General features: G+C 51.2%; 8 protein-coding genes across 8 annotated transcripts; 3 read left to right on the plus strand and 5 right to left on the minus strand.

Moving 5' to 3' along the window:
- The first annotated feature begins 3,037 nt into the window (after positions 1 to 3,037).
- Positions 3,038 to 3,445, plus strand: BDW74DRAFT_160165 (uncharacterized protein). Its single transcript, XM_073725570.1, has one exon. The coding sequence runs from the start codon at positions 3,097 to 3,099 to the stop codon at positions 3,367 to 3,369; it is 273 nt and encodes a 90-aa protein (XP_073580017.1). The 5' UTR covers positions 3,038 to 3,096; the 3' UTR covers positions 3,370 to 3,445.
- Positions 3,446 to 4,988: 1,543 nt separating this feature from the next.
- BDW74DRAFT_160167 (DUF2841 domain-containing protein) lies at positions 4,989 to 7,013 on the plus strand. Its single transcript, XM_073725571.1, has 6 exons — positions 4,989 to 5,263; positions 5,324 to 5,528; positions 5,592 to 6,025; positions 6,090 to 6,108; positions 6,174 to 6,359; positions 6,418 to 7,013. The coding sequence occupies exons 1-6, from the start codon at positions 5,150 to 5,152 to the stop codon at positions 6,891 to 6,893; spliced, it is 1,434 nt and encodes a 477-aa protein (XP_073580018.1). The 5' UTR covers positions 4,989 to 5,149; the 3' UTR covers positions 6,894 to 7,013.
- A 149-nt stretch (positions 7,014 to 7,162) lies between these two features.
- BDW74DRAFT_84770 (uncharacterized protein) lies at positions 7,163 to 8,932 on the minus strand. The gene is made up of 4 exons (XM_073733881.1): positions 8,469 to 8,932; positions 8,310 to 8,417; positions 7,861 to 8,249; positions 7,163 to 7,804 (listed from the first exon to the last, which is right to left on the minus strand). The coding sequence occupies exons 1-4, from the start codon at positions 8,628 to 8,630 to the stop codon at positions 7,294 to 7,296; spliced, it is 1,170 nt and encodes a 389-aa protein (XP_073580019.1). The 5' UTR covers positions 8,631 to 8,932; the 3' UTR covers positions 7,163 to 7,293.
- On the minus strand, positions 8,933 to 9,897 carry BDW74DRAFT_84818 (uncharacterized protein). The gene is made up of 2 exons (XM_073733882.1): positions 9,456 to 9,897; positions 8,933 to 9,397 (listed from the first exon to the last, which is right to left on the minus strand). Exons 1-2 carry the CDS (start codon positions 9,789 to 9,791, stop codon positions 9,236 to 9,238), a joined length of 498 nt encoding a protein of 165 aa, XP_073580020.1. The 5' UTR covers positions 9,792 to 9,897; the 3' UTR covers positions 8,933 to 9,235.
- Positions 9,836 to 11,052, minus strand: BDW74DRAFT_187748 (alpha/beta hydrolase; the record flags this gene model as incomplete). The annotated part of the gene is made up of 2 exons (XM_073731565.1): positions 9,836 to 10,583; positions 10,639 to 11,052. 2 exons carry the CDS (start codon positions 11,050 to 11,052, stop codon positions 10,185 to 10,187), a joined length of 813 nt encoding a protein of 270 aa, XP_073580021.1. The 3' UTR covers positions 9,836 to 10,184.
- Positions 11,053 to 12,236: 1,184 nt separating this feature from the next.
- On the plus strand, positions 12,237 to 14,188 carry BDW74DRAFT_84754 (uncharacterized protein). The gene is made up of 2 exons (XM_073733880.1): positions 12,237 to 13,861; positions 13,916 to 14,188. Exons 1-2 carry the CDS (start codon positions 12,707 to 12,709, stop codon positions 14,066 to 14,068), a joined length of 1,308 nt encoding a protein of 435 aa, XP_073580022.1. The 5' UTR covers positions 12,237 to 12,706; the 3' UTR covers positions 14,069 to 14,188.
- Positions 14,189 to 14,298: 110 nt separating this feature from the next.
- On the minus strand, positions 14,299 to 17,554 carry BDW74DRAFT_160175 (putative C6 transcription factor (OTam)). Its single transcript, XM_073725572.1, has 2 exons — positions 16,532 to 17,554; positions 14,299 to 16,436 (listed from the first exon to the last, which is right to left on the minus strand). The coding sequence occupies exons 1-2, from the start codon at positions 16,960 to 16,962 to the stop codon at positions 14,717 to 14,719; spliced, it is 2,151 nt and encodes a 716-aa protein (XP_073580023.1). The 5' UTR covers positions 16,963 to 17,554; the 3' UTR covers positions 14,299 to 14,716.
- A 1,754-nt stretch (positions 17,555 to 19,308) lies between these two features.
- On the minus strand, positions 19,309 to 26,914 carry BDW74DRAFT_170238 (uncharacterized protein; the record flags this gene model as incomplete). Its single annotated transcript, XM_073727136.1, has 14 exons — positions 19,309 to 19,436; positions 19,534 to 19,661; positions 19,755 to 19,943; positions 20,303 to 21,260; positions 21,314 to 21,391; positions 21,442 to 21,543; positions 21,597 to 21,847; positions 22,211 to 23,076; positions 23,942 to 25,298; positions 25,346 to 25,442; positions 25,500 to 26,130; positions 26,178 to 26,486; positions 26,548 to 26,777; positions 26,827 to 26,914. The coding sequence occupies 14 exons, from the start codon at positions 26,912 to 26,914 to the stop codon at positions 19,309 to 19,311; spliced, it is 5,412 nt and encodes a 1,803-aa protein (XP_073580024.1).
- Between the last annotated feature and the right edge of the window lie 565 nt (positions 26,915 to 27,479).

Here is a 27,479-nt window from a genome sequence, read left to right on the forward strand (position 1 = left end):
AGGCATACAGGGTCTCAGCTCTATACTTCGCCTAGGATGTCCTTGATGCGAAAGATTCCGGCGTCCCGTGGCTAGATCTAGAGGTAATACGGAGAAATATATCTGGTTAGATGCTGTCAAGTATAGTCTCAGACAGGACTCCATGCGGACCACATGGAATTTAAACAAACCTTCGGCAAGCATAGCGAACGTCTAAACACTGCAACTTTAATGATGTCTATGTGCTTAGTTTCCAAGGTTGAAAAACAAGCTATAATTGACTGCGTAAGTATATTCGAGTATTCTTTTGAACGATGCCTCTTGAGACCCCTAACGTTTCGCTACAACCGAGTGACCGAGCTGCGGTCAGGCACAATATATAACCTGCCACAAAGAATCCTTGAGGAGTATAACGGCAACTTTGATAGGGATGAGAGACCTTAGAGACCCCTTTCAGCTATTGAGTCAGGTGCCGAAATTACCAGATGCCGCAAGAAGGAAATTAGCCATCTGCCAGAATAGGGCCCGTCCTTTACAAGTACCTATCCGGCTGATGCGCCGAATGGTCTCTTTGAATCGTGCTAGGTGTACGACCAAAGGTTTCTCAATTGAACCTTGCATTGCTGGCGATGAGTTTCTGTTATGGGTTACGAGACGGCTATGAGCCCAGTTAGATATCTCGGAATTGAGGCGCCGTTTCCTTTGCTAACAACTCAAGCAGCGCGATATACAATCGTACAACTAGCATAGCATGAGTTCGCCAGGCCTGAGTGATATCAGTAAAAAACGTCATACCTAAACCAAAATGATGATCAAGAAGCCAGGGTTTGACTGATGACACTAATAGATGTGCTTGAGTCTCTAGTTCTGGAAACAGACATCAGATATCCTAAGACTGGGTCACAGACTGTCGTTCCCTCAGGCTTAGAACGAAAAGGGACGCAATAGTATTACCTAGGATGTAGGTCGATGACCAAAACATGATGTCTCAGGCCCATAGAAGCAAGCTTAGTTTTACAAGATTATTGCTATTCAGGAGTGCCTATACAAGCTCTAGGTATCATCTAGGGGAGACGATGTTCTCACAGATTTATATATATATACTTTAGAAGAACACCAACCAGTACACCAAGGCCAGCGCTTTCTGTTGTATATGACCCAATAGATAACCTTAGAACAGGCCAAAGCACTGACTTTGTCAAACAAGATAGCCGGGCACGCCGTACAGATAGCTAGGGCTCTATCAATAAGACTGTGATCCGATAATATCAGGATGGGAACCGGGTACGTTCTTCCTTGGCATCAGCGCTACTTTGTCGCTACTGAGTCCCTGAATTAGGATTCCCTGGTTCCTTCCTCAGAGTGAGCTCACTTCCATAATGATGTCAGGATGCTTCAAGGCAGAGAGAGGCTACGGAGTATTGATGCAATTGGTATTGACCCCTGGATACGTCAAGAAAGCAATCAGGGAAAGCCAGTCCGAGCATCGCAGTGTCTTCGTATGCAGAAGCAGTACCGCAGCTGTGACATATGTGGCAATACCTGGGGACGGCAAGGCATGCCTTGCTCCACTTTTGCCTCAACAGAGAATCATCCCGGTGCCTGTTTCTGCAATTTGGCAACTGCACCGGGCCGGGACGCCCGCTTGACAATGTTGGGGTGCGAGTGATGTGTCAACTCTAGGGAAAGTCTCGGAGGTGGTTGTCAGGAACACCGAAGACCTTGCTTCTTTTCAAACCTTACTATACATGCTCTGTAAACGAACAAGGTACCGCCGAGACCCGGAAATTTGAAGTGAATTCCGCTCGTAGGGCTTGTGCTCTTCAGCTTCTGCCGCAACGTCTAGACCCTGAACTAGGTTTCAGCAGGCGACGATCCATCCGTATCAGAGAGCGCACTATTGGGGAGCTTTTGACACCAAGAAGAAAGTAAAAGCCCCTTGCTTTAGCGATGCTACGGTGGCAACCAGCCTTCGCGGCGGATAATAGGCTTCATGCTTCGTGAATAGCGGCGTGGTCGCGTCGACGCTCCGTCAGATGGATGCTGTACGGAGAGTTGACGCCGTCAGCCTCTGCGGACGAGCCACCTCCTGGATCCCCCTCAATCTCAAGGTGGAATCTAAGCGCCACTGTGGGCATCCCTTCCGAGATGAACAAGTGATTGATCCTTTCGCGTGGCATAGCCTTCCGGGTCAAATTTGCGCCCACAATGCATCGACCCAATTGGACTCGAGCATATTCCGCTGCCAATCACCAGGCTTGAGCTGCAGAATTTGAAGCTAATTTCCCTATGCTGTGTAACGACACCCATAATATCGTCTTGCAAAATGAGTCGAGTCAAGCTCCTGCTGAGCCGTGCTCAAGTACCCTGAACCATGTATCTAGCAGGCTTCTACATACGTACTGCCAAAAATACCCTGAGCCACATTGTGGAGAGCAGAGTTTTGCCCTGGATCATTAAGGCGAGGAGTTAGACGGTGGAGATCTGTGTTTTTCAAGTGGAACTTCTTTTGAGTCGCGTTTTTATGTATCAATTCCAACCCAGGCCTCTGGAACGACGGCGGCACATCAATGTTTCGCGCCTTTCCTATCGCGGCGGCACAAACTAAAGTTTGTTCGGCCACATGGACCATGGGCAATGGGAATTGAATTAGATGCCGGGAAGTTTGGGATTGATCCGCCGAGACAGTGAGGTTGGTTATTCGGAGTTCTTCGGTGGTCCATGGAGCCTGGATACTCAACACTCAATACACAGACAATGGTAACGGTGCTTAACTGGAGTCCGACAGCAAAGAGACGAGTATGCTGCAGAGCAAGGATAATGTTTTGGGCAGGCGTTGGTACATGCTCTGGCAGCAGCCATAATCTAAATAGCCTCATGGTGCGGTCGGGCATGGCGTCAATCTTTCGGCACGCTAGAGCAACGAAATCGTACTCTTAATTTCCATGGAGAGTGTTCAAGGGCAGAATGATGACTACTGGCGAGGGACTTGAGCCGTAGCCTGTATGCCATCATTCGCAAGTCGATTCATCCATTTCTGTCAGCACTAGGGCTATTGCTGTGGGGCTGTCGTGAATGAGATTGTATTCGTTATCTTCTGACCACTGACCAGGGTTCATGAACAAGAATCCGCCAGAAGCAAAGCAATCTCGAAAAGGTATGGTCAAAACCTTGATTATTCTTGTGGGCGTCGCTTGCGTATGGAGTACCAGAAAAGACGCTGGACTTTGGCAGCTCCAAAAAGGCTGTAACTGTGCGATAGATCGACTTCATAGGTACGATCCGGGTTGCTCAGACCCCAAGCCCACAAGCCACATCTGCAGGATTTCCTGGCAGCGGCCTTTTATCCACACGCCAGTCATTCGGCTGAAACTCTGTCGTCTTGGATGATGAATGGCAATTGAGTACTCAGTAGCCAGGGCAAAGCCCGAAAAAAAAAGAAAACAATAGAGGATCCCTGCTTCCCCGCAAATTGTGATCAAGGTCGATTGTCTCTCTTCTCCCCATCACTTTTCATGTGCTGAGCACTGGATTATGGTTCTGGTACTAGACCGAGACGTCAGAAGCTGCCACGCTGTCCAGCAGTCCGACAATGGGTTCGTGTGTTGTTCGGAGGTGGTACCTTCTTGTCCTTTCCTCGGGCGACTCATGATGCAGGCGCCCGATAAGGCTTTCCTGGGTTGACTGAAGTCGTCAAGATTAAGTAGACCAATCAAAGCTGAAGGAAAGAAGATCCACTGTTACACAGTGGTTGGATTTCATTGACAACGGTGAGCAAGGAAGAGGACGGGAGGCTCTTATTGCGACGTGGAATAATTGGAGTAAAAAAGTACCAGCACGGGAGGGAAGAGCATTGTTGAGCCCACGCTGATGGTTCCTGAACTTCCTGTCTGCGATAACGTTAAGCTTCGTTCTAAAGTGCTCCCGACAAACTCTCAATCTGGGGTCCGAGGACGGGATGCCAGTGATCGGCGGTCAGCACTGCAAAGATAATGGCGTCCCTCTCCAGATCTGCCAGAGGCCCGTTCGTTGTTGGAGACTGATGGCGGTGTCCCACTTCCAGGTTGGAATTTGGTTCCCTGAGCATTTGACTACCGAGGGGGCAAGTTGGGTCTGCGTCATTGAGTGAATTCATTGGTGTGCGTTGCCACTCCAGAAGAAATTAAGACACTCTGCAGATTCTGCGGTGAGATTCGAATTGGGCTGTGGATGATGGATTAACTCCTAGTTCGACATGGGGGGTCTGGGGAATATTTCCGACGCCCGGAACTGGCACATTGAGAGCTCTGAGATGGCCCAGTGCTGGAAGCTTCGAGGGGGCTTCTCTATCGCAGGGAAATTGTTCCCACCGTGGGTCAAAACACCAGGCCCAAGTTGACACTTGACAGCCTGTTGTGATTGAGCTGGATAAAGCTTCCCTTGTGCCTAGACAATTCATTTGGCGCCTGATATTGATCGGCGTCGATACGACGAGGATGGAACAATAGTCGTCTTGTCGGCCTGGGTCTGTTATCGGCCCAATATAGCAATATGAATAGATTTATCCATGATTTTGAACCTTCGAACCTAGTCCGGCAGCATCGCTGTCTTTGGAGAACCGAGGGGCTGCTGCCATGGATCTCATTGCTCAACAGCTTTTTTTTGACTTGATGATTATTATGCTGCGTACGGTTCCGCGCTTCAGAAGATGCGAAGAGCTCGAAACATCGCAAAGAAGGTATATGATTCTTGTCAGGTGTGAGAGATTAAGCGGAGTCAATCGCCTAACGCTCTAGGGAATGCAGACTTGGCTCGCCTATCGGATGATCGCTCGTTTTTTCTGCAGAGTGGCTAGGCCTCAGTTCTGTATGTATCTATTTGTTTTTCATGCATTAGCCTGCACGTCATGCCAGCCACAAAGACGTAGTAGTGCCAGAGGATGCCCACAAGGGTTTTGGGAGACGTACTTTTTCTTCGCACTTTTGTCGTCAACCCCGGACATAGCTGGACCACTGCCGCCAGAAAATGATATATCTAGGCCCTCCCAACCGGCGTTCATCGTCTCATCTTGAAGGCTGTTCGACAGATTCGATGAAACCACACCCCGCATTTTCTTGTTGTTTTCCAATTCACAGCAATTATTTAGACGAGTCGAAGTTATCCCAGTTCTGGTTGGCGTGTCTCATTGACCATGACAAGTCCCGCGTACCGGATGGACTCATTAGGGATGGGCGTCCCCGAGGTCAAGGGCGAAGAGCCCCGTCAGATGGTGTATCATGATATGGCTCCCCAGACAGCATCGAATGTAAGGACCATCCTGGGTCGCATGGCCATGGTCGGAACAACTCGGAGTAACATTGTATAGGATCTTCAGTGCCACCAGCCGACCCAATTCGCCCTTCCTTACTCGCACTTTGCCGTCATGTTCATCGATCATCGGGGGGATCTCCAGGCCGAAACTTCGTCATGCATAGCCGGCCATGAGAAAGTAATTTTCACAGACGAGGTGCAAGAACGATTTTTGAAGGTGGTAAACAGAGAGTGGCAGTCTAACATGCAAGGTGCTTCAGGTGAGTGGAAGTGTTGAGGGGGACGAGGAAGGGAGGAAGAAGCAAGGCTGCTGACACCGCCAGGCATGGGCCTGTCCGCCCCTTCGTGGTATTACCCAACCCAACAACGTCCCGCTGGCATGATCCCTTACGAGTGGCAGCCCCAGAACAAGCGACACAGGCGCCTGCGACGTGACATCCACGGTGATGCAAATTGGTGGGACCATCCTTCTCCTGCTTCATCTCTGAAGCGCACAGCAATTCGCGTCGGGCAGACGCAGATGCTGCGCAGGTACTACGAGAAAGCATTCGAGGATTTCAAGCAGCTCAGCTGCCGCGTGATCGCAAAGGCATTTGTCAAATTGGTAGAGCCTAGAAAACAGGTCAACTTTCCGTACAACGGAAAAGCCCCAAGCTCATCCCGACTGTCCAAGCCACAAAGCCAGGAGGATGCGAAGCCAGACCCTGAAAAGACAAAGCCAAAATGGTGGCCTGTAGGAGTGAGGCACAAAGAGCCGGTACGTCGGTATCATACCATTCTTACTTGTCTTTCACAAGCTAATAGCTTATGTCGCATCATAGGATCATCTCCCAAAAGCTGGTGAGATTTCCCTTCATTTTCTGCCCTGTTGAATGGTCATAGCTAACAATTGACTGTTTATGCAGAACGAATCCGGCTCTTAGTGCATATTCTTTGCGACCTCAAAGATAGCCACGGTGTAACCGCAGAGAAGCTGAGGGAAGCCAGCTCAGAAGTGAGGCGGTCGATTGAGTCGGAGAGTCAGTTCCCGGTCTTGGAGGAGATCTACCGTGTCCGCACGATGGAGGAGAACTACTTGGAGGGAAAGATTAGTATGGCCCTCTTTGCTCCAAACCAGAAGGGCTACAACGCTAACAATAATTCCATCAGGCGGCGACACCATGATCTACGTTACATACGGCCATATGGAAGAAGAGACTCAAGGTACTGACCCTGACCGTCTTACAACAATTACAGCTGTGCAAACAAGTCAGCAGCCGTCTCGCAGATCGTATCGCAGCATACCGATCATGACTCACGAGCTTCCTCATCGGCCCTTGCGGAACGGCAAGCGGCCTGCAGACTCTGAATGCTGGCGGCCTATATCACCAGTGTCCGCAGGCAGCCGGAACAGTTCTATGGAGAGAGGTCTCGCACACTACCCAACTGACATGGAGCCAGCCAGAGGTGCCGCCACGCCACAAAGTCTCCCTCCTGCGGTACCTGGCTCTTTACCCGGGCCTACGTCTTTACCCGACCTCTACACTCAGCAATTTGCACCTCAGCCCCAGAGTACGCATCCCGGATTCTGGGACACACTGGCTGCGCCTAGTGCACACCCTCAATATACTTTGAACGGATATTAATCAGTTCTTTCGGGTCTATATTCTATCTTTTTCTATGTCTCTTAGCGGGCTCGGGTTGTATATAAGGAGTGGCTTTGGTTGTGCGTCCATAGCGTTCTAATCAATATTTTCGGGGTTTTACTAAGCGCGTAGAATACGAGTAGATACTCGCAGGCAGGACCTAGGAAGAGCCACTTTTCCGAGTAGCTAGAATTTGACAAATATATTCTTGGCCACGTCCGTAGGACAAGTAACTACTGTAAGCTGGCCATTATAGCAAGACCTATCGCTCTGTATTGAGTTTTATAGAGTACTAAGGTCCATGGCCGTAGCAGCTGTATAATAACAGCTGGGGCACGAGGTTATTTATCATGTGCAGGTCGTAGGTCAGAAGGTATAGGTATTTATATACGAACACGCTTTAAGCATTAATGCTTCTATCCTGTCTAACATCAACACGAACATCATAGCCATTGACACGTTCTACCTCATTAAGGTCAATGATATCGGCGACCGAGTCGAGAGATGACGGCTCTGCACTGAGCCCAAGCGCAGTCGGATACGCATCATCAGCCCATCGTCGGCTCTCGATTGCCGCAGCTTTTATCTCTTCTTCGCATTGAAGCTCAGGTGATGAGTCTGCGTGTTCGAGGTCCGGACCAAGATAATGATCGCAAAACTGAGACAAGCGATTCGAGCCGGGACCATAAGGGCTCTGGCTCTGGCCGTGATTGCTACTACTTCTGCTCCTATTTGGGCCCCGGCAGCCGCAGAGGCGTAGAAGGGGTCGCAGCGTTGGTAGACAGGCGCAAACGATCTCGAGTCCTTGCTCGACCGAGGACCACATGGACGAAGGAACCTGAGTGAACGTTGGGTCGTTGCGCACGGAGTGGTCGAAAGAGGTAATGCGGAGTATGGAGACGATGCACACGCTAGTAGTACTGTCAGCTTTTGCTTCGCACTATCGTTGAGATGAATCTCTCCGTACAAGCCTCCCATTAGGAAGATGCCCGTTAGGAGCAGTCTCTGCTTCTGACACAGACCCATCTGCCAGACCATCGGAAGCGGCAAAATAAGCATTAGTATATCAAGCAGCATGTTCGCGAACCCGTTCCAGCGGAAGAAGGCGATCTCATTATAGCACGAGCCAGGAGCTCGTGGATCCTCGAATCGGTGCCACATGTAGGAGACAGGAATGCAGCTTATGATAGAGGCGATCACGCAGGCGACAAAGTATCCGGCGACGAGAAACCAGGAGACCCATAATGCCCAGCAAAAATGCTCCACGACGCCAAAAGTGCGATGGTAGAGGAGAAGAAGAGAGGATTTGGTGAGGACAGCATTCGAGAAATAGAGTAGTTGAATGGCGATGAAACTCTGTTGGGCTCGTAAGGATCAAGCCTTCAAGTCAAGTCATTTGGTATGAGGATGGCGTACCTTTTGATAACTGACAATATGGTAGATTGGTATGTCGTCGCCGTGCTCTCCAAAGTCGTAGCCGAGAACTTGGATCCAGCGCGTTATTGCCATGGCCCAGTTGACAACCTTTGCCTTCTCAGTTAACTGTACTCACTGTGCTGGTTTGTAAGGACACACCAAAGAAACCACAATGACCCAATCATCCCACCAAAGTTTGACCCTCGCGATATTCCTAGAGACAAAGCGAAGCATCACGGCTGCCGTTGCAGCCACGACCGTGACGACCGTCCCAACCCATATTTTGTACTCGATGTCCTCCTGTCTGTTATTCAAGGCCATGCTCAGGAGCTCACATTGTGAATACGATTGAAGCCGACTGAGTGCAGTTTGGCAACCAAAAAGATATTTGGAATATATTCCGCTCTAATGCCAGCCGCGAAACTCTCGGGTGACAGGCCTCGTCGAATTCATTGAACGATCCATGGTAGAAAGATTAGAGCGAACGGTTCAAGTCGAATCGCGGAGCTTACGTGGAGACGCGGGATCTAAGGTTATTGGTAGTGACGATTGTCTAGACCGATGGCCTGGCTGTCTTTTGCGGTCGAGATTTGGATTTCTTCAACTGTGGTTCGGTACATGCTCGTTTCCGGCGACTCGGCCACAGTGCAAAACCGAAATCCGTTCTGATAGTGACGCGTAGATAGTGTTCAAAGTGCTTTGTTGGATGGTTTGCGCTCACTGACACATCACTTAGTGGCTTGTTAGGGCTAGCAGCTGAGTCCCAGCGGGCTCGCAGTTAGCCCTAACTGACCGGCGTTTTGAGGGTATCTGCCCATATAGATAGGCGCCGATTGTTCCGGAGGCATTCAATGTAAATCGCAGCAACTTAGACAACGCTTCTCGGCTTGCGTGCAAATGGTTAAGCTCGACCGCGTCTTTGAGGATCATGGAACCAATATTCGGATGACCGTGCGCCTAGAATCCCTACGACCTGGAAGAGGCCGGCCATTTTGCGGCTCTCTAGTTCCTCTGGCGTTCGAAAGGCGTTCGTCGCTGTCTGGCCCTGGTAGCCTCGGCATCGGCTTTCCTGCTATATGGTTCGCCGACTGAAACGATGTATAAGCACAAGCATGAAACGATACCGATCTATAGGGTATCACCGACCGTGGAAAGATTGATATGCGGTGAATTGGTGGATTCTGTTATATTACATGGTGAACGACCTGCTTCAGAAATAAGTGTTGTGAGGAGTATCCATAGGTACGCAAACTCACAAGATACAGAACCCTCGTCTAAGGCTGTCGTAGAGTGTCCTAAATAGGTAACTGACCGAGGCCCGAGCTGTACCTGACGGAGTTCGGATTTGAAATTGCCGTGCACCGCCAGTAACCGCTCATGGGCACGTAGAAGTGTAGTCTCTATCGATTCCTTGTTATTCGGACCCTGGAAGGCGCTGAGCAATTTGGGTACCTGAGTAGAGAGAAATTTAGAAACTTGCATTGTGCGATGGAGGGAGGAAAAGCGCGCGCTTCACGTGCCCCACGCGCCTTCCTGACCTGTCAACCCTCGCGCTTCCGTCATCTCACTTCTCACTTCTCCCTCTCAACGTCGAGGGAACTGTTGGTGACCTATTAGTCTGGTCTGTAGGCGATACCAGCTGACTGCACCTGAATTCTGATGCTTCTGTAAGACTAAGAATGCATTGCCCCTCTTGAATGATAGGTACAAACAAAACGATACTAACCAAAAATCATACGACACAGATCAAAGGGCCACTTCCCTCAAAGTCCGAAATCTCTCATCAGATACTGCTCCTGATTGCACACTATGAATCCACGATAATGGCACCACCACAGACCGTACAAGTTTATTCCTTTGTCTACCTGACGATGTTCATTCGTCCTGCGTCGAGCTGCCTTCTGAAGGAGCACGGCCCGTAGCCCCGGACTCGGAATCATAGCCAAATGATTGTGACTTGCCAACCAAGTCCTCCAGAACATCGGCCAGCTGATCCGGCATACTCAAGAACGGCGAGTGAGAGCTCTTGAGCCGGTACGTGAGGTCAGGCCCCAGTTTAGCCGCCATCATCTCTTGGAATTGAAGCGGAAGCGCTTGATCTTCTTCGCAGAAAATATAGGTAGAAGGAATGCAATGCCAAGGTTCGTATGTGGATGCTCCTAAAAAGACCGCGCGCGAAGTATGCTCAAGTTTGGATGACCACTTTTGCTGCTCTTCCAATGCCAAATCATGGAAAGCAGCCTGGGGGCCGGCGTTACAGTGGACAAAGTCACCCTGATTATGAGCCCATTAACACATTTGATTCATTCTGAGGGGAAGATTGACGCACGTTCACCTCCATCCAAGGCAGGTACTGGCCACCGAGCATACCGAGGAGGCTTTGTCCTTTATCTAGGGCAAACGCAGCCAGGTATGCAATTCTGGAAACACCACCTTCTTGTCCCGCTGCTTCTCGATCCGCTTTCGCAAGGCCCTCGACAGCACAGGAGGCAACCACACCGCCGTAAGAATGGCCTACGACAACCACATCCTTCCCCTCCACTTCCACCAACTTTTGCAATACGGACCTCAGAGACGCGACGTCATCTGCCAGGGTCTTATTTGGGGGTTCGGCGCCGATGGAAGGGTGCGCGGGCGTTTCCGATGGGATGCCTCTCTCTGAGAGTCTCGCACGAATAGCGTCGAAGGTAGGAGGGGTTATCCATGCCCCAATCGAGAAGATAATGGTGGGATTTTTTGTCATATCGTTTCTGTCGGCCTTCGCTTTGGCGACTAGACATCCAAAGATCAGGCAAACCAGCTCCGGCTCAGATTCTTATTTATGAGCATCGCCCTCCCGCTCTCCCCACCGCGCGAGATTCGAGTGTGGGTTCTCATTACGACTTGGAATGTCATAGATTGGTTTACGGCACAGCCAGGACGCTAGCTTCGCAACAGCTCTATACACTAAAACATCGTTGAAGCATATGGGTGTGGATTGGTGGAATGCCACGAGCTACTCCCTACGCCGGCTGAACTAATTGAACTACAGCTTCCCGAATGGATACAATGCATATTTAGTCACCAATCCAAAGGCAATGATGCTCATGAACAGATGACATGCACCTGCCGAGACCCGTACCAAGAAGTAGCCGGAACGAACACCGCACCAGAAGCTCGGGCATATTTGTGGGTCTGCCAGGCCATGTTAAGTATACAAGACCGCGTTCTGCCTGGAAGCCTACGAACCGAGGCCTAGTATGTGCGGAGAAGTTGCTATCACCCAATGTCAGGTATGTGTGACCTGCTAGTTGAAGTGCACCGTGATCTGCCGATATCAAGATGGATGCCTCAAAGTCGACCTGTCTTGTTTAGCTATAACTGCCTTAGTCCATTGTTTGCTTCTCTCTTTGCCTGGCTCCTTGGCTTTGGCATACCTCGGCCCGCTCATCCTCTCAGAGTTCATGAGGTAGGATGAGATGCAACCGCTCAATGTCTGTCATCGGATGTTGGCGGGCATAGAGACGAGACGAACACTGAAGACAGCCCCAAGCATGATACGCTGCTTAAATTGAAATGATATACGGGTGATGAATGCTCCAGCGTTTGTTGTTTTTGAGACTCTCTTCCAACGGCTTAGCATGTGGCTCTTGGGAGAAGGAACAGAGATAGGGTGCCTGCGGCTCTTACAAAAGTGTCTGCAAGCTTACCACTATTGACCTTCATATGTCGCTCGATAACCGTTGTTAGCAAAGGCGGCATTCTGTCCGGCTTCTTCATCACCCCCAGACCAATTCTTTTTACTACCGCGGTGATACAGTAGACGTTTTTACGATCGCATGGACATTTTCAGATCTTGTGCTACGCAAAAAGCCTCTCGCAAATAGAGTCGAGCGACAGCGGCAATGCTAAAAAGCAGAGAGCCTTCCCGCTGGTGCTGTTGGTTACTGCTTGCATGAGGCAAGCTCATCTCAAGTAGGCCAAGGGCACTCCTCGTGACCAAGCTTCACGGGTTGGCACTTGGCCTAATGATGCATGAGATAGACGCTCCGAGCAGAGAGAAGCCGGTTTACGCTGTAGCCTGGAGAAGAGGGCCGATTTTCGCACAAAGGTTGATGCCGACCAATGAGTGCGGCATACGGCGTCTGTGCCATGGTGGTTGAACAAAAACCCAGTCTTGGCCATGACATCTACCAAGACTCCGCCACTTGCTACTTGCTACTTGCTTCCCCTGCTATGTCACAGCATCACTTGATACTGCTACCACCAGGATGAGCGAATATTCAGCGCCACTGACTGCCCGGCGGCCTGTTCCCCGCATCCACTCAGCCCACTGTATAAAAAGGCTGCTCAGCCTCACGCATTTGAGTTCTGACATTCTCTGCTAATCTCATACCCGTTGACTTTAGAGCATCAACATGCCTGACTTTCAGCCGTTTCTGCAGCGTTTTCTCAAGCACTCTGTTCAGGAGACCAGCCGACCTCCAATAAACAACAATCTAATAAATGGCGACGAATCCAACCTTCCCAGAAATGGATATGGGTCGAGTATCGACACAGGGCGCAAGTTCTCCACAGGAAGCCTCAACTTCACCATGAAAGATATCGCCCATCACCCGACCCATCAACACTTTTCGCAGTCCAGACGCGGAAGTTGGGCGTGGGAAAGCTTGAGCGAGTACGTCGGCGGAGGAAAAAGCAGTCGTTCAAGTTCAGTCGCGTCCATCCCCCCGCGCGAAGACTGGGAACAATGGGCGAATAAGAACTTGACAAAGCAAGACCAGCCCCTCGAGAAAGACAAGATGGCGGCCATCACCCGAAAGTACGGAGAGATTCTTCAAATCACCGGACTGAGCGATCACGCAGTTATCCTGCAGTCACATAAAGTCCAGTACTGTCCGCCTCTTGACCGCTACTACGCCCTCAAAGTCATCCGCTGCAGTCCTGGGCAAAGCAGGGACGACTACAAAGCCCGAGTGGCTGCGGAGTTCACTATCGTCTCTGAACTCTCCCACCAAAATGTCATCACAACTTTCGAACTCCTCCCCATCGGCGGTGGAAACCTAGCCGCTTGCATGGAGTACTGCGCCGGCGGCGACCTCCATTCGCTAATCACTGCATCTCAACGCTTGCCCATGGAGGAAGCAGACTGTCTCTTCAAGCAGCTGATCCGCGGCGTTACCTACCTCCACGAAAGCGGCGTTGTCCATCAGGACCTGAAGCCCGAAAACCTCCTCCTAACACACAGAGGGTGCCTAAAAATCTCGGACTTCGGGAACGCCCAACGCTTCCGACTAGATGAGGACGGCGTTGGTCACCTTCAGGTCTCGACTGGGACTGAACGTCATGACTCAGAATCGGCGCCGTACCTTGCGCCGGAACAGTACCTGGACGGAACGCCTGAGTTCATCTCTGGAGCCCTAGACATCTGGGCCGCAGCGATCGTCTACATCGCGATGCGAACAGGACGGAATCCATGGAAAGAAGCGACGGAGGCAGACAAGGTCTATAGAACGTTCGCTGAAGAGCGCGAACTCGGGAAGAAGAGCGCTTTTATCCAGGATTTGTCTCATGTACGCCAAGCCTTTAATTAGCTATTTGTGCTGATGCTAACCGTGCTCTCACAGGAACGAAGACGTGAAGTCATATACGCGATGCTGAGCATCGACCCCGCGAAGCGTCCTAGCGCAGCGAAGATCCTTGCCTCCGAGTGGCTCCATGACGTGCGTTGCTGCATCCCCGACCATTCCCAGAACGGGTCGAATGGGTCTACAGCGTAGATTTGAACTTAGATGCATAGTACTTTCCTGTTTTTTTCGTATCATATGCTATATAGCGTCAATCGTTTAGCTCCCTATACCCTTCATGGCTTGCTAGGTTTATATCAGGTCTTGCTCTTCTTTTTTTAATTCAACCGATGCGCAGCACGTTTTGATGAAGAAGCGATATATTACTTGATTTAAAGTATAAATCATGAAACGAAACAAAGTGTATACATGCTATAGTATAAATATCAATCTATGCCAAATCCATTGCATCCGCCCATTCCATCCGTCCGCTCCGTGCATGCAGTCGCAATCTATAGTATAATCCATCGTCAAGAAAATAGAAATATGTACATGTCAAGTTCAAATGAGCAAAAAGCAAAAGCATTCATCTGTCCGTTCCTTCCATCCGGGGAAGTAGGAGACATTCGTAAGCAGGCGATGGGAATCGTATCGTCCAGATCGTAACAGAGGTATCAAGCAATCAAGAATTCGAGAATTCGATGTAAGCCGGAACTTTTTGGGATGAAATCGTAAAGTTGGGCTGAGATGGGGTGAAGTGAAGGAAGGAGAAAGGAGGAGGAAGGGTCATTAGGCGTGAGCGGTAAGGTAAAGGTGTAGAGGTAAGGTAGAGAGATCAGGTCAAGAGGTCAGGTCAAGATGCTACATCGGCGCTATGGTAAGGTCATGCACACTCTCCTCGCTAACCGACGTAGCCGGCGACGCAAGGCCCGAAATAACGGAGGACGTGCCGCCCGTGCCACCGAGATCAAGCATGGCCTCTTCATGAGCTGCGCCTGATCGCGATACCGTGAACGGCTTCGACGAGCTCGTCATCAGCTCGTCGATTCCTGGTTTCGACGGGACATGGTGGTCCAGATCCGTTGCATTGTCGAGAGACTCGAGCGCGAACTCGAGAAACTCGGCGTCCTTTTTGCTGACGCTCAATGTCCAGCGGTACTCGCAGAGGCGGAGGCGGTAGAACTCGGCTTCTTCTTTCGTTGGGGCTGTCACACGGAGGAGGATGCCAAACGACCCGATGAGGGCGAAGTGCGTTCTCGACGCAGCAGGCCAGAAGGAGCGCAGATGCGGTGGACGAAGCCGATTAACAAAGTCCATGGCGGAGATTAGGCGGGTCTTGGCTGCGGAGCGGCAGATGTGCGAGAGGTAGGCGTCCGTTGCATCGGGGGAGAGTGAGCGCACGATGCAGCGGTGGAGGGTGATTTCGGTGGCGAAGTAGGAGAGGTGCAGGGCGCCGTTGCGGGCGTTTTCCTCGGTGATGGTTTCGAAAAGGTCGGTTGCGGAATCGAGCTTGAGGGCTGCGGGGAGCCGCGCGAACCAGTCCTTCAGACGGATCTGGGCGGGTTTGGCGCGCTCGAGGATGAGGCGGGTGCGGCTGTTGCCGGCGGCTTTGAATTCCTGTATTGATTGGAGGGTGTAGAAGCGGTCTAGGATGTCGGAGAGGATTGTGGTGAGGGCCACGAGGTGGCAGAAGAAGAGGGGGCCATGGCCCACGGGGGCGTCGTCTGGCTGGGATGCGGTCGAGGCGAATGCATCGGTGAAGTCGTCTTCGACGAGATCTTGCACCGTCCAATTGGAGGAGACGACATGTGATGGGCGTCCGTGCACCATGGCGGACCATTTGTCTTGCATGTAGATGGCCCAGGCGAGCCGCTTCCTTAGACCCTTCTCCCAGGTTTCCATTCGCCAGTCGGAACAATCTTGGTGAAGGCCGAGCTCGAATCCAGCGGTGACCAACTGTGCGTTCAAAGGAGCGGTGGCTATCGTTGACTTTTGCATGAGTAAAAGCCCGGCCTGGATTGTCGACATTGACGCATAGGGCAGAGACTCGGTCAAGAGCTTCAACGCAATGGCTTCCAGACGAGCGCCATCGGGTCGCCTAGCAGACTGTGAGGCCGGCCCGATGTCGACAAACTTGAGAGCCAAAACGTAGACAGCAGATAGTAAGAGCGGAGAGATGCCATTGCGAGTCCGGTATGACTGACGGAAGACATCTTCCATGAGAATAGGGAAGGTCGGGTGGATGCACTCGAAGAACTTCTCTACCAAGGTGGATCCATAGGGGGCAACCAGGCTCTCGATGGAATCCAGGGTGGCGGACTGCGGAGAGTCCGCATGGGCCATGGTGTTGACGACGCGCATAAAAGTGCCGTCGTCGCCAAGCTTCCGGACCCGGGAGGCAGCTACAAAGCTCTCGTCGTTCTGGTCTACTGGGAGATAGGCCAGCAGGGCAGGTTCCAGTTCGGTGGTAAGGCCGATGTGCTGGGTGGTCTGATGCCAGTAGGAGATGGTGTTGAGGCGCGGGAGTTCGCTCAAGGGCGAGCGAGCATGAGCACTGTCAGCTTTAGACACGGACGATAGCCTGGCGGGGATAGCAAGATTAGCGCCCCAGCTCTATCTGATAAAGCAGATTCCGAGATCGGCTCTGGAAAAGCAAATGAGATAACGGCCTTTTACCTTTTAGGGGAGTCTGCATCACTTTTGTTGATTATGTCGTCCAGTTTACGCTTTTTCGACTGCGGTACCTCTGCCGTACTGGGACGGCTGATGGAGGTGGTGGAAGAGACGGATGATGATAGGGTGAAGGTGCAGTCCTGGCGATGAAAGTCGCACGAGTAACACTTGTTGACCATTTCGTTCATAGCACACCGACTCTTCCGGCGCAGGCAGGCGTCACAGCTCGGTCCATCCCGGGCCTGTGCAGAGAGACGAGGAAGAGTGCCAATGGGGGCGGGCGAGGGGGACAAGTGAGGTTGTAGCGGCTGCTGCTGTTGCGGCGGGTGCTGGTGGTTATTCTGCAGCAGGGGCCGGAGCAGGTGACGGTCAGATGGAGAGGCCTGCTGGAGACCAGCCGTCGAGGACGACTGGAGAGTGATAACAGCAGCCATTCAGGGCAGCGCGATAGAGAGAGCAGGGCAGATAGATAGAGAGGGAGGGAACAGGGAGAGGAAGACTGATACTGATAGGAACAGGACGGGCTGGGACCCGACGAGATTCCGTCACGTAAACAACAGTCAAGGGCGCGGGAACCCGCCAGGCAAACGGCAAACCCCCAGAAGGGGGGGCTATGGGGTTGGTTTGGGTTTGTTGGAGATGTTGGTCTGTGTTGACGAACAGACCGGGGAGATAGATGAGATCGAAGGCCTCGACAGACAGGGCTCTCGCCAGCCAATAATGCGTGATACCCTGGCCAGATAGATACGCCGTACACTGTGTACAGTCGCGACTCGCGAGATGTCTGGCAGATCAAGGCACAGCAGGTCTGGCGGAGAAGCTTATCGGCAGCAGGCGAGTAGTAGTGAGGAGAATGATAATGATAATAATAATCAACGACGTAATGGTGGCATTCGAGATCTATGAGCGCAATCGGAGGCTCTTGATATCAAATAACATAGGCTATACCTCTACCACAGCCGGAGCGAGCTACTCGAGAGTTTGAGTTGTAAGTAGTACAAAAGATGGCAGGATGCTCCAAAAAGCAGATAACCATTTCACCTGAACGGACACTCTGATATGATATAACCAGCCCGTCCATCCGGGCACGAGAATAGAAGGTGAATAAGGCCCTGGGAGTCTGATTTCCCACACGTAACAGAATTGCGCTGGGAGGCCATACCTGCGGTTCCTGCTTCTGCGCCCTCAAAGGCCAGAGATAAGGCGCCTCCGCCTGATTGGGTCGCCGAATTGCTCTGGCTGCCGAAACGGGCTTGGTATTACGTACAGCTTTGCCCGGACGGCCACCACAGTTACAGAATACAGACACTGAAGTAATGCGCTCTGCAATGCCTTTGATCCCGCAAGCTATCATTCGCTTTGGCATCCTCTATCTCCAGCATTTGTCCTCCGTGCAGCTCTGCAGCTCTCTGTTCGCGCTGCATGACTTCATGGCTGACCGGGGTCCTTAACTCCGAGCCAGTTCTTGGTTTACTGGAAACTCTGGAACTGATTTTCATCTGGAACCACCCGACTGGGCGACTCCATTACCTAATTGTAAGCGCAGCCAATGACAGCGCGCGATAACAGTGCAAGCAGGCCAATGAGCGTCTGTCGCGGTGTTGAATCGGGCCTAGTGCCAAACCGGCAACGGGGATCGGCCCTGCAGGATTGCGGCTTTTCCCCACACAAATACAATGCCCCGGCCTCTCTTAGCTTTTAGGCTTTAGCAGCAACGCGACTGGCCCGGAGCCCTTGGGCACCACTCCGGCCGCGGTGGCGCTGACCTTTGTCGCGACGCTGCCTGGCTAAACTGCGGATGGAGGTTCTTTTCCATGACTAATATATATAGGGAAAACTCGGAACCGAGGGGTCTGGGGAGGCAGTTTTCCGCTCGAGGACGTCTTCCTCGGAGTATGGAGCTCCTTACGGAAAAGTCTCTCGTGCTTGGCGCTGACTTTAATCTATCTATACAACTCGGCCGATATCTTTGCAGTGTTGATGGGGATGTTACATTGTAGATATCAGTATAGAGAGCGTCCAGTAAACGCAGTCACGGTCCGTGGTCTGCATGCCAGGGGTATAGATAAGAATGTGTGAAACTTCAGATGATGCAAAAATTGGGCAACTCGTTGTTTATTCTCGCAGGATCGTCTACCTTACATGCCTTAGGCAGGGGCTGATAGGATTCAAATCCCTCAATCTATCAATGGCGAGATATGCATTAATATGAACACGCCGTACATTAGGCTATATTGATGATAATAATACAGAGTTCAATGGCGGGTCTTAAGGTTAGCAAGAGGTTCAAGCGTGGCAGCGATCTTAAGTTCTCTCCATGCGGAAAAGCAATCAAGGTTATCGATATCGGTATCGATATCAAACCCAGCCTCGGACTCCTATCAATGCACGGACCAGTCTGGCCAAAGTACTGGAGATCCGATCCCTGTCAATATGCATAAATTCTTCTTTATTGAGACCTCCAACATCTCATATCGCAATATGTGAGCTCACGAGCAAGGATTACCTGGCCACAAGGATGCTTATCATCGAGTCTCAGATATCAGACATGCAAGTATATCTGAGAAAGTGGCAAGATATCTAGCTATCTTCAATCGGCGAGTCTCCAAATTACAATCCAATATCAAAGTGTCAGCAGGGTCGTATTCGGCCCATTCCTATGCATAACTCCTAACTCCAGGCTACTATATTGAATCAAATGCACGGCCCAGGTCCTACGCTGACCACCCACGGGCTAGTCTTAGAAAAGAAAAGAAAAACAAAAGATAAGGCCAGATCAACTACTCGGTGAAGTTTCGCAGCTTCGTCAACTCATCCAGCAGCTCCTGCAAATCGCCATCGGAGATCTTGTTCTGCAGACTGGGGATAAGCGACTTTGCTTCCTCGGCGTTGTCGCAGCATAGACTTCCTGTTATCGCATCAGCTTATATCCCGCCACGTCGCACCGCAGAAGATCATCGATTTTCAAAACGGGACGATAAAGGAAGGGCAATGTAATGGCGTACCGAGCTGCGACCTCTCAAACATCTCCAACTCCGTATGCGAGTTCAGCAGCCGCTCGACGGCCTTGATGTTCTCCTCATCCTTGAAGCGCGCAAAGAGACCAAGGTATTCCAGAGTTTTCAGAAGGTTCCTACAGTCGCAAAGAGTACCATTAGTTACTTTCGCCATCTGACGTAGCTGCTTGCAAGATTTATTGCCTGCAGAGTATACCGGCGCAACTCACTCGGGCTCCTCGTACTTCTTCCCCCCTCTCCGCTTGTTCTCAAGGACCTTGTCAATAACAAGACGGGCTTCTGATAGCGACAGCGTATGTGTGTTTTGGTCCGCGCCGAGCTTGAGTGTTGAGGCGGCTTCGAGCTCGCCCTGTGGGAGGGCGCGCTGGCGGTGGGTGGCCGGGGGTAGCTGGACGCCGCTCATGGTAATTTTCGTGTCGGAGTAAGGTATGACAGGTGCTTGATCGTAAGAGCTGCGGCGATTATAGAGGCTATCGGACGCGAACTAGGGAATGAGCAGTTCTTTGTGGTTGAACCTAGTGCGGAGGCGGGAAAACTCTCCTGGCACTGTCGGCGTTTCTACGGCAGATAAAGGCGGTCAAGCGAGCACCGCCCAATCCCATATATTTCCAGGTATCAAGGTATTAAGGCATCAATAGACCGAGGTATGTAATCTTTCGAGCAAATATACTATATACCGGAGAAGAGTAGCCGAACCAGCGCCGCACGCTATGCAAAGCCAAGAGTCTAATCATCGTTGCAGAAACTAGCACCTCACTTTTTCCGGAATGCAACCTCCTTCGGCAGCCGGAAACTAGCGCAGAACATCTGCTTGTTAGGGCTAACCAGTCTCACGTTGTGAATGGAAAGCTCCAGCTCCTGGTTTCCAGTTCCGCCAACGCGGTCCGCTACCGAGACTGGGTACTCCAGTACCTCGGACATGCGCTTGCAGATATCAATGTGGTCGTCGACTTCGTTCTCCGAGTGACCCGAGAAACAGTACACGTGGACCATGGGGAGTTGTTTCTTGGTGTGTGGCGCAAACAATTCCTCATGGCCTGCGTAAACACCGATGAATGCGTCCAAGAACTCGAGGGCATTGCCCGGGAGGTTCATCACATAATGATCAAACAGCTTTGGACGGGTATACACCTCTGCGGGAGGCCTGGTTCCTTTAGCATTGCCGGAGACGTCCCTTGACCGTGTTATCTTCTGGGGAATGACCACCTTTGGCGAGTCCCATTTTAAAAGTGCTTTCGCGGACCACTTGATGAACTGCCTGCCGTCTTGATTAAACGGGGTGACAAATTTAAAGACCTTGTTCCTCTTCACGGCGTCCTGCATCACCTCGTACCCGTGCGGGTTGAGGTCATTGGCAAAAACAAAAATCTTCTTCTTACCAGCCGGGACCGCAAATGGCCCAACGCCAGCCATGACATCGCAAACCATCTCTCCTGGCTTGAAAAGCTCAACAAGCCGTTGATGCTCCGTGTGGAGACGACTGTTCCAGTATACGCGCGAGAAATCAAAACGGAACTCGCAGTTTTGCTCATGCTGGATGACATTCATATCCGAGTCACCGGCCAGGAGCTCGTAAGGGAACGTCCGGAACTCGCTTTGAGAGCCGACATCTTCGGTCTTTCGGATCACGGTACGAATGGTGGGGTTCTTGTCCATCAGGACCTGTGCAATAAGGTGCTTCCATGGAAGGTATTGGTCCCTAAGGTTCAGATGGGCTATCCGGTCAGTACGGTTTAGAAAATGCAAAGAGTTACCTCGCTTGACTTACCGACGTGTCCCACCTGTGTGTAGCCCTGCGGAACCTCATCAAGTAGATCCTCCGGTAGAACCGCGGCAATGATGTCGGCTGCCAAAGTTAGCTTCCATCCCAATGATGTAAGCCCATGTCAGACTCACAGTGTAGCCAATAGTCATAGTCTAGCTCAAGGTCGTAAGGCTCAACACCAACAATCCCGTCGTTGACCAACTCGTTGATCGTCGGCGACCAAGTCGCAGTATCTACAGCGCGTCAACCATGCATTTTCCGTGCCCACAGATCCCCCAGTGTATACCATCATGTTTGATTCCCTCCTTGAGTAGCATGCACTTCTGGAAGATATCATTCCTCTTGATTTCCACAATCGGCTTCAGGCGGGGTAGATTGAGAATATCCTTGCTTTTTTCCAACGACGTTCGCACCTTTGCAATATCCGAGTTCTTGAATATCGTAGCGGCAGAAAGCGGTACGGTTGTCTTGAAGAATGATCGGTCGAGAACCCGCATTGCGCGGTTAATGGGGGGTCGATACATTTCGGGGAGGTCACTGGCGCCCGCGTTGTTCGTTTTTTCTGTACTTGCGGCCATTAAATAATCATAAGGTCGGTGGGATAGGGTATAGTTAGGAGGAGGTTCCGTTTATTTCATGCGCTTCGTGTTTGGGTATCTGCAAAAATGCTCTTGGGTTTTTCTTGATGCCCAGAGCAACTTATTTTGCCATCTCATGAAGCACGTGATCGCTATCTATACGTATATTTGGCGGCGCGCCTCGAAAACATCATCTGTGATCAGAAACCACTACAAAACCTATCTGCAGCTAACTAGACATATTCTGTGGAGAAGAGCAAACAGAACTCAGAAAACCACTCGCTAACTTATCAGGGTATCAACTTATCAAATAATCAATTACCTCACCGCTCGCTCTGGCTCCAGCTGCGACTCCAGCATCGCAATCCTCTCATTCAACCTCACAATCTGCTCATCTTTGTCCTTCAATGCAGCCCACGATATGTCCCGGCCCCGGATTATCCCCTTCGTCTTCATCTCATGGCGATTGAAGAGCTCTCTCAGCTCCTCTACTGCTCCAACCGGGACGTCAACCCCATGACCCTCTAGTATCCGCGAAACTTGCGCCGCTATATCCGACGACGTAGCGAGCGGTGTCTTCGCAGCCCCTGGTCCTGCTCCTGCATTCCTATACCGCGTCGGCGTGGGTGTGAGAAAAGGCGTCCCATGGGCACTTGTTCCAAAGCCACGCGCAGGCCCGCCCGGCGTAACCGTCCGATCACTCTCTGCATCATCGTCTATTGCCCTCATTCTCTTCCCCGGACTGGTAGTTTTCTCCGTGCGCGGTGTTTTGCGCGACGGAAGCCCAAACTCCGGCTGTCGCAGAGGCTGGCTGCTCTCGAACACCTGGTCCATCTCATTCTGCAGTCCCTCATTCCAGTCGAACTCATCCGTGTCTTCGGCCATCATGCGGACTTTTGCGCTTGCGCTAGAGCTCGTCGGTGTGTTATTATATCGTGATTCTCCGTAATTACGCCCGCCGGTTTGCGGCGTTGGGAGGCCGCCCGTACTTTGTTGCGCGGAGGCCTTCTTCGATGAGGGCGTTTGCGGCGATGGGCTTGGGTATGAGGATCCGGAGGCGGGCGCTTCGGTGCGGGAGTTTGACAGGAGGGCCAGTTTCTCGCGGGCCTCGGCGTCGCTAGTCCATAGGAAGAACTTACATCGGTTTTTGTGGTCTTTCTGGCAGGTGTAGACTGTCCAAGCACGACTCTGTTAGCTTCCAGATCAACGGTGGGTAAAGAGCACGTCGCAGGCCTGTATGTAATGCGCCAGAAGAAACGAAAGACAAAGAGAGCCATACACCACCGCCCATGGTTCACCCCATGGTTCCTTGTCTGTAGCTTAACGGCTGGTGGCCGCTCAGGACAGTTGCACCGCCATACGCTATCCAAGGGAAGACCCCGCGTAGGAACGGCGGTGCGAGGGGAGGCCGTCCCTCCCCCGCCACGACGGAGTTTATGCGGGGATATCATCGTTCACAGAGAGAGTTTATGATAACACGATCCTCTAGATCTGACGTATAGATAGAGTGTATCTAGAGCAAAAAAAAAATGGAACTCACGGTGGTAATGCTGACAATGAATGATGTTGTAGGTCGTCGCTATGGTAACTATCGGGCGGTCGGAAACTAAGCCAGTATGCACCTCATTTAAACGGACGACGGAACTTCTACTTTGAAAGAATGAATGAAGTGAAGAAAATATGATGATAGCTGACTGTGGGATGTGATTCTCATTTGGAAATCTTGGCTGATGGATGGGCATAAACTGTCCATATCCGTCTCTAGCTATCCGCGCCAAGCATCGCCAGATAGATTCACCACTAAAACCCTGCGAGTATCCAGTCCTAAGGATGATAAAACAATTGCAATGCTGAGAAAAAGCTCTCATTGATTGTCTATGAAAGTAACAATGTGATGCAACCTGATTATGTACGCCCTATTCTATTCTAGCCATGCAATGCAAATCCTCTACCAAGAGAACCGAAACAACAAACTATGCAGCTTCAAGATGGGTATGAATAAATGCAGTGGGTATCGTAATGAACGAGAGTGGCGGCCTTAATCCGCCAGCACCTGGCGGAGTAAAACACCAAACGAGTCGGATAGCTTGAGGATCTCATGAACCTCTGGTTTGACGGGTTCTCCAGCTGTACGCCGCAAGTGGTCCTGTTGCCGGGACCGCCGCTTCCGTTCAACGGCAATCGGGTCTAATTCTTCTGCCTCGTCTTCGGCTTCAAGATCATCAGAAGGCTCAGAATCATCGTCTGAGATAGCGAGATGCTCGAGATCCGCCTCGTCCAAACCAAAGTCGCTCGATCTGAACTTGGTCTTGAATGGGGAACTAGCCGTCCCTTCAGCGGCCAGCTTTTGGCGGGTCTTGTTGAGATGCCACTCTTTGCGGTCCTCATGCCACTTGATGAGCTTGTCAATCTCCTCGCGCGCCAGATCCTGATTGATCTGACCCATATCCTTGGCGCCGCTGAACAAAGCATTCATGTCGAGCTTGCCACCAGGTGGTCCACTGCGGAGAAAGTGAAGAATGTCCTCAATCCATGCCATCAAGGACCCGAACAATCCATTGTCATGAAGGTGTACCTCATGGACGAATTTGTAGAGACTGCTCTGGTGCCGTTCACAGAGATCAATAAAGGCTTGAACAGTTTGGTTGGGGTCCGCGGAGATGTCCTGTCTTTGGTATTTCTCGATCACACTTATTGCGTCGTCGGCAAACTTGGCAAAGTCCGTGATACTGTTGTAGACATTTGCTGACTTGTATACTCGGACAAGTGGCTCATAGAAGATGGTGAAAAGATCACGGAAGAGCTGAAGCGTTACCGGCTCTTCGATGATGCTGAGCATTTTCGCTTTATCTCCTTGTCGTGTATATAGCTTGAGCAACTGCTTCACATTGGCGAACCACTGTGCGCCCTCTCGCATCTCCTCATCCACATGCTCTACGGCATGGTTCCAGGCAACGTATGAGTTAAAGACCTTGCCGATCTGCTCCGTCGTCAGCTCATATGGGAGGTATTCCGACCGGAGAATAGCCACGGCAACGTCAACGTCATCCTCAGCAGCCTCGAAGCGAATCTCATTCTTGACAGATTCATCTGCCTCGGTGAACGCCTTGAGCTTCTGGGAGACGATAGGATCGTCGACTTTAGCAGCCATGGCATCAATGGACCGCTGGAATCCCTTGATGCCGTCATGCAGCGTCATAGAGAATATTCGCTGTAGAAGAGACCGAGAGCCGAAAGGCTGGGCAAGAAAGAGGTCCAAGACCCCTGTCATTACAGCAGCAGGGTTGGCGATACGGATCACATTTTTCAACAACGTATAAGGCACTAGGGAGTGAATCCGTTTTGCCTGTGCAAAGAGCTCTGCCGAATTGTCTTCAGCCAAGAAAAGATGGTATAAAGTAGCAGCAACCCTAATAAGTTAGAAACGACCATGGGATTTTAGGAGCGAATCACGTACTCAATGCGCAGCCATTCGGCGAACTTCTGATATTGAGGGCTCAGATCTTCGACGGTCGGTTTCTCTCGGATCTCGGCAAAGAGCTTCGTCAACCCATCTGACAATGCGATATTAGCATCAATGTATCTCGTGTTCGGTGTCATCGAAGACTCACTGCTTTCTACAATGTCACGACGGAATTTCTCCATATACACATCCAGCTCCGCTGCCCGTTGGCGTGCGATCTCGTAGAATCGCTTTTGCTCCTCTATCCTAATCGCGTCTACTTCCTTCCGCTGTTCCATGTCCCGGGTCTCTTCTTGGCCAGGGACAAACGGGTCTGCAGTAAGGAATTCTTCCAGTGCCTTCGAATCGGCGATCCGTTTATGCTGCAACAATGTACGAAGGAAAGCGCGCAGCGAAATTCGCTGCTCTTCTCGGTAGAGCACAGCTTCTCTGGGAACCTCCGCAGATGATCTGGGAGACTTTCTCACTGAGCTCCTTGACCGTGATCGCGTGCGTTGAATAATGTCCGAGGGAGCCAGGCTGTTGCGAGATAAGCGCGCGTCCTCTGGAGGTCCCATATCCTGAGTAGAGACGGATGATAGGGATGATTCATCATCTTCCACACTGCTACCACTCCAAAGGGACGAAGTTGTCGACGATTTATTTTTGCGTGGAAGAGGCGGCACTGCTCTCCCTGGCACTTCGGTCTGCAACCGCTTCTGCAACTTGACAAACTCGCCAAAACGTCGAGCGACGTAAAAATCTGGCTGACCGTTCCGTCTTACGCGGATGATGAATTCCTGTTCATGGTTAGTTCAACGTGGCAGTCGATGCAAGCTCAACATACCGCATGTTTATGGTGTCGGACTGTCCGCCGTACGGATGTTACCCGTACGCCGGCAACATTGATGTCCCAGCCATTGATCGCATTCCCTTCCGGCATGTTTACAAGAAGCCCCTTTTCGTTGGCACCTCTGTCAACTACTTCCATCTCTGAGAACTGAATACGCTCTTCATAGCCCGACGCGGTGGGTATTCCAGAAACCATCATCAACTCAACGAGTTTCTCGCATTTCCGTGCCAACTTTCTTCGCTTTGTCTCCTCCAGCCGGTCCTCTGAGGACGACACATTTTTATTCGCGAATGATTCCAGGAACTACAAAATTATAGTCAGCTCCGCACTTCTGTCTGCAGGTACAGAAACGCGATATACACACCACTTGCAGCTTGTCCTGCCAAAACTCTTTCTCACGAGCCTGGTCCAGGAATGGAAAATTCCGGACATGGTGAACGAAGATGTATCGAAGGATGGGAAGTTCAGAATCGATGGGCGCTACCTCTCCAAATTCTGACTTGAAGGGGGCACCGAAGCGACGAAGGGCGGTTGGGGAGTTGAGTTCGGAGATTTCTTTTTGAACCTGGCGGGAGATGAGTTCGCGCTTAAGGTCTGCTGCGGTCAGTAAACCCCGACGACAACAGGGTATACGCAAACTGACAATGTTCTTGTTTTCCGGTGAGGATTGGCTTATAACCGCCATCTTGTTGAGGGGTAGCCGATTCAACGACTCCGTTGCTGGCGTGCATGGTGCGCAATTATTCGGTCTGGGGAAGTCCACAGGAAGAGAGCCCCCGACTGCGGGGGGCTTGGTTGTTTATATAAAGTAAGCTGACCGAAGCAGAACCCCAAAGTCCGATAAAGGGCTCGAGGTGGATTAAGCCAACGGCGCGTAATTATTGAGGCTAAGCACAGGTCGGTTGCGTCTGGGTCAAGCCGAACGATGGAAATCCGTCTGCCTGCTTAGCGTGGGCGCTGCGATGACGTCTGTCGTCGGTCGTCGGGCAGATTTCGGCTATTTCAGGCGCTCTGTATAAGCGGGCCTTGACTTCCAAAATTGATTCAGGAAATGATAGAGATACAGAGGCATATAGTGGAGGAAACGAAGGTGAGAATTGGAGCGTGGTCAGGAGAGAGGAAGAGAAAGGGCAAAAGGAGATGACGAACGCTCCGCAGTCGAAAACGGGACTGGCGTCACTCAACCTTCTTGTTCCCCATATATCAACCTCTACACAACTAATAGCGTCCACCAACCAAGCTCCGATATTCTATTATTATCCTCATTATGATGCCCTTGTCAAGCAACGATGAATC

This window comes from Aspergillus multicolor (genome assembly GCF_047715735.1).
Source record: "Aspergillus multicolor strain CBS 133.54 unplaced genomic scaffold BDW74scaffold_31, whole genome shotgun sequence".
Classification (NCBI taxonomy): Eukaryota; Fungi; Ascomycota; class Eurotiomycetes; order Eurotiales; family Aspergillaceae; genus Aspergillus; species Aspergillus multicolor.